The following is a 4,569-nucleotide window of genomic DNA, read 5'->3' as shown; positions in this document are numbered from 1 at the left end:
CGACTGTGCGGCATCTGTCATCGTGGGAAGGGAGTGGCTCTGTCACGACCCGGAGGGCTGCACCTCTTTCTGTCGCTACCCGCTCATCATCACTTGTTGTCGCTTGTGTGCAAGGCCATGTGACTCCAAAGCAAGGACCTCGGGGCCGCCCCTGAACGACGGGGCCTCCCGAGGGCCCTCTGTGCACAAGCTTGCTCACATTGAGGGTACAAGCCTTGTCTTTGGGTGTTCGAAAGGGTTAAATTACCACTCCTGAACAGGAGACAAACTTCAACTAGGCAGGATGGGCGATGTCGTGTGAGTGAAGGCCTGGATATCCATCCTTTTCGGTGCTGGTAGCACTGTCGTTGGTATAGTTGCTATTGGGCAACTACCTCAAGGCATGTTCACTCGCTTTCGTTCTTGTTGGCAAGCACCAAAAGACCGCTTCTCTTTGTGCTGCCATCCACCTCACCTTTCTGCAGACGATTTGCAGACAACCGGTCTCAGTGACTTTTTGATTCAGATGTACTTGGGACGCTAGGCGCCTTTGCCGCGCCACCGCCGGCTGTGGCACGTTGGCTGCGCGCGGCCAAGTATGTAGTAACGGCAAAGGCACCATCGTCCCCCCCCCCCTTTAAGTTTTGTCTTTCCCAGACCATATTTGAGAGATACGACAGTTCTTCTCCTGGTGTTACCACACCTCGGCTCTTCGTCGCCCGACGATGTCAGTAGCATTTTGCGATCAGCACAGTCGAGTCCCACCACGAAGAAATCTGTCGGCCTTGTCCACGAGGTTCAGGAGAAGGAAAAGGTCTCCACGTGTTGGTCGATCCTCCATCAACTCACCAGTCTCTGTTGGCGACGTGGCCATCAGACGACTGTCCAGCCGGCAAAGCTCTTGCGTCCCGCAAGCCGGGCTGCGCCGAATCTTTTCTTCGCCTTGTCAAAGCCAGTGAGGGCACCATGACTGCAAAACTCTGGCATACTCAGAACGCTTTCAGAACCTATTGGACTAGTGTCATCTCCAGAAACAGTGCCAAGGTCGACTTTCTATCCCGGTCCTGAGTCGCATGTTCCCTACGCGTGGAGAAATCTTGATTCACTGTCGACTACCTTCCCTACAGTAGAGCTAAAAGGAATAAAAGACAGCTGACCCACCAAGCGATTACTACGTCTCAAAAGCCGGCCTTACTGGAAAGGCCAGAACGGAAAACCAAACGCACCATTTCCTCCAGACGCCTGCCACAAATCAAACGAGACCCCACTCGTTGAACATGGAACCATCCTGGATGTTGGATAAGTTCCTGACCAACAGCGAAAACGAGAAGCATGCATAGCTCCGAAAGCCTTGACGCCCTTCAAAGGGCAGGAGCCGTTGCGATGAGTGTGGTAATAAATGCCACGCCTGCAGCTGCGCCGCCAAGGGCGACAAGACTTGCTGCCTCAGCCATGCGTCTAAATCGCTTTGACGGGCGGTCACAGCCATGCTCGTGTACACCAAAGCTGCACCTCTGCTTGGACTTTGATGTCTCTGAGGAAGCTGAGACTGCTGGGTCGCCACGGCCCATATACGCAGAAGGCGCTCTGGCTGCTAGATCATCACCGTTGGTGGTATCGTTGAGAGCCGCCTCCACTGCCTCCTCTCCGAGCACAGCATCCGAAATGTCAGAAGCCTTGCGCTTCGCAGAGGTCCGAGATCGCAACTGTTCGCAAATTTTGACAGGTGCACCAATTAGTTGCAACTCAACCATACTAGCTTGGATGTTGCTGTCGGGCTCCACCGTAGCTGTAGCCATTTTGCTTTGGTTGAAAGACCAAGCGCTAGTCATATCCAGCTCAGGGCTAATGCGAGCGTCGGCGATGACGGGGTCGTTCACGGGGCCAGTGAGGAACCTGTCGCCGGAATCAATCCACACGGCTTCAGCGGGTGGAGACGACTGCACCAACAGATTTTTAGAACACGGTGCAAGATCGAGAGAGTCCTCGGTGTCGTCTGTTGGTATTACAGGCTCGCATGCAGCCGTCGATTCGTTCTCAGACTTGAGGTTACCCGACAAAGCAGGTTCTGTTGTTGGCGTCGACAGAAGAGTCACACTCGATTTGGGCAGCTCTGTCTTGGAGACCGATAGGCGTCGACGAAGCTCTTGCTTGTTTGACTCTCGCGCCTGAAGGAAATCTTCGTTCTCGGACCGCCAAGTGTTGAATGACTGGCCCGGGCGGTCCGGCTGTAGGTTGGCGGCTGCCTCTCGCCAGGGCGGGAGTTTCCGTGACTTTTGGATGCTTTGAGAATTCGTGGCAGAAGCCGAAACAAAAATTGTACACTGGGGGGCCGCAGGAATCATGGTTGGCAGGGTGGACATGGTCATCCCGTTGGAGCCCAGGACCTGTTGCAAGGGTGGAAGCATCCACTGCTGTTCTGGCGGCGATGTAGGAACTGATGAGGAGCATGTCAGAGGCTTTCTAGCTGTTGAAACACAAGAGGGGGAGGTCATACCTTGCGGTTTCTCGGACCCGATTGCAGGAAGGAATCCAAGTTCATTGCATTCCTTAACTGATTGTGATAGTTCCGGATAGCCCCCCCAGCCTGACGATAATGGGCTTTGCGTTTTGGCGGCATCTTCCATGGCAATGGATGCTTCTTCGTAATTGTCTTCATACTCATCGATGTCTGAGATGGATTCATCCTCGCTGCTGATCGAGTCACTCGACTCAATCTCGAAGTCGTCCTCGTCATCGTCTCCAGTGTGCTCAGTGCCAGCAATTACTGAGCTGCTCCACACCCCCAAAGGAGCACCATCGAGTTGAGTATCATCATTTGAAGACTCATGTTCCGACTCGCTCGTGTCAAAATGGATAGGTTGGTGGGAGTGATCGACCGAGTAAGTTGGTTCTGGTTCCATAGAAAGGTGCACATCTTCTTTGTCTTCGTCGTCACAATCAAAGTCAAGAACTTCAGTGACACAAGGAGCTGGTTTAGATACTGTGGGCAACTGCTCTGAAGCGGAGGGTCCCGTCAGATCGATGACAGTCTCACCCTTAGGCTCGTAATGGTCAAGGTCGATGATTTCGGCGCTGATACTGATTTTGGACGGCGCAGCGCCAGGCGTCACTGCAGGAGTCGTTGGAGTGATGGCAGCAGTATCCTGCTTCGGTGCTCGTTGCTCTCCGGCAGCTCGAAGGTTTGCGACAGCGCTGCGTACTGCGTTGCAGTCCTCATCGTCACAATCGTCGCTGTCAAAGCCATCACTGTCGTCAGAAGTCTCAGGAACGTGATACCCAACTGAGCGATCAACAGGGGTATGAGTGCCTGTGGTATTGTGATCCGCTCCATTGATGAACTGGATGTCGATGGAAGCAGAGGGCGGGGGATAGAGGCCCTGGTCACGTTGTATATCGATACCAAATCTGACGAAATCACCTTGGTGAAGCTGGACAGGGGTATGGGGATAGACGCGGTCTTTGTTGACGAAAGTACCGTGTCTCGAGTTACGGTCCTTGATGTAGACAGCCTGGTACGGTCAGCATTTGATATCATGGACATGGTTCCAGAGCTCGAGGACGCCTGCCAGCGCAAGGTAGACGGTCATGAATTTCGTACCTTCTCTGTGTCTGGACCGAGAAAGATCTCGGCATGCTCACGGCTTATCACGGGGTTTTCAAGCCAGGCATTGTCAAGGGCAGCAGATAGGTTGGCCACTCTCTTGCTGGTACGGCCGACTTGAATGGAAGGCCTGGCCGCATTGAGTGTAATGCGACGCTCAGGGTAAGCATTATCGGAGATCGGGAAACTGAGGCTGACGATGACTGCGAGGGTAGTCGTTAGTTTGACTTGTACCTGCAAGAGTAAGAGAGGGACATACCATCGTCAGTCGAGGACATGCGATCGTCAGACATGTTGACTGGTGTCGGCAATCGTGAGTCAAATGGCCACGTCAAGAAGCCGGGCTTGATACGGAGAATGACGAGGCAGTTCGGTATTGAAGGCTGTGGTCGAGAGGGTCAGCTGTTGCTTGTTTCCAAAAGTCTCGCCTCAAGCTCTCGAACCAACTTACACACAAGTCACTTGCAAGGCGAACAATGGGCTGCCACCCAAACCAATGGCCTGGATGCTAAGATCAGGCGAGGGAAGTGCAGTGGTGCTGGGGTATAAAGGCTCGACAGGCAAGCTCGTCAAGGTCACGGTCAAGGTTTGGGAGGGGAAGAAAGTTAAGTTTCTGATGCCAAACTTGAGAGGAAAACGGGAACGGGGAGGTAAGTGGGAGGTCGAGGTGTGATGCGGCTTGGAGGTGGTGCACTGTGTACAACAGGTTGGTGGGGCAGGGCACCTTGGGGATTCAGGCGTTCGATAACAGGCAGCCACGGCTTGGTCGGATCCCAGTCCTCAGAGATGGTGCTGAGTTGGAAACAGCTTCCGAGGAAACGGCTGCTTATCTTGAGGGGTTGATGTTCGCCCAAGAGCTGCATGGAACGACGCTTTCTTTCTCTCCTCTCTCTCTCTCTCTCATATGAGTAACATTCAATCTCGGGGTGATCGCGTTTGATGAGGTTGCTACTTCCGCCAAGCAGATCTGGGTATGTGGTTGAGTA

At 53.6% G+C, this 4,569-nt stretch overlaps 1 protein-coding gene across 1 annotated transcript; it reads right to left on the bottom strand.

Moving 5' to 3' along the window:
* Window positions 1-1,340: 1,340 nt before the first annotated feature.
* Window positions 1,341-3,876, bottom strand: D7B24_005111 (uncharacterized protein; the record flags this gene model as incomplete). The annotated part of the gene is made up of 4 exons (XM_028639272.1): window positions 1,341-2,416; window positions 2,477-3,491; window positions 3,581-3,786; window positions 3,843-3,876. The coding sequence occupies 4 exons, from the start codon at window positions 3,874-3,876 to the stop codon at window positions 1,341-1,343; spliced, it is 2,331 nt and encodes a 776-aa protein (XP_028496314.1).
* Window positions 3,877-4,569: the final 693 nt, after the last annotated feature.

This window comes from Verticillium nonalfalfae, assembly GCF_003724135.2.
Source record: "Verticillium nonalfalfae strain VnAa140/NRRL 66861 chromosome Unknown scaffold_30, whole genome shotgun sequence".
Lineage (NCBI taxonomy): Eukaryota > Fungi > Ascomycota > Sordariomycetes > Glomerellales > Plectosphaerellaceae > Verticillium > Verticillium nonalfalfae.
Note: the sequence above shows the minus strand (reverse complement) of the source record. Positions and strands in the feature narration are given on the sequence as shown.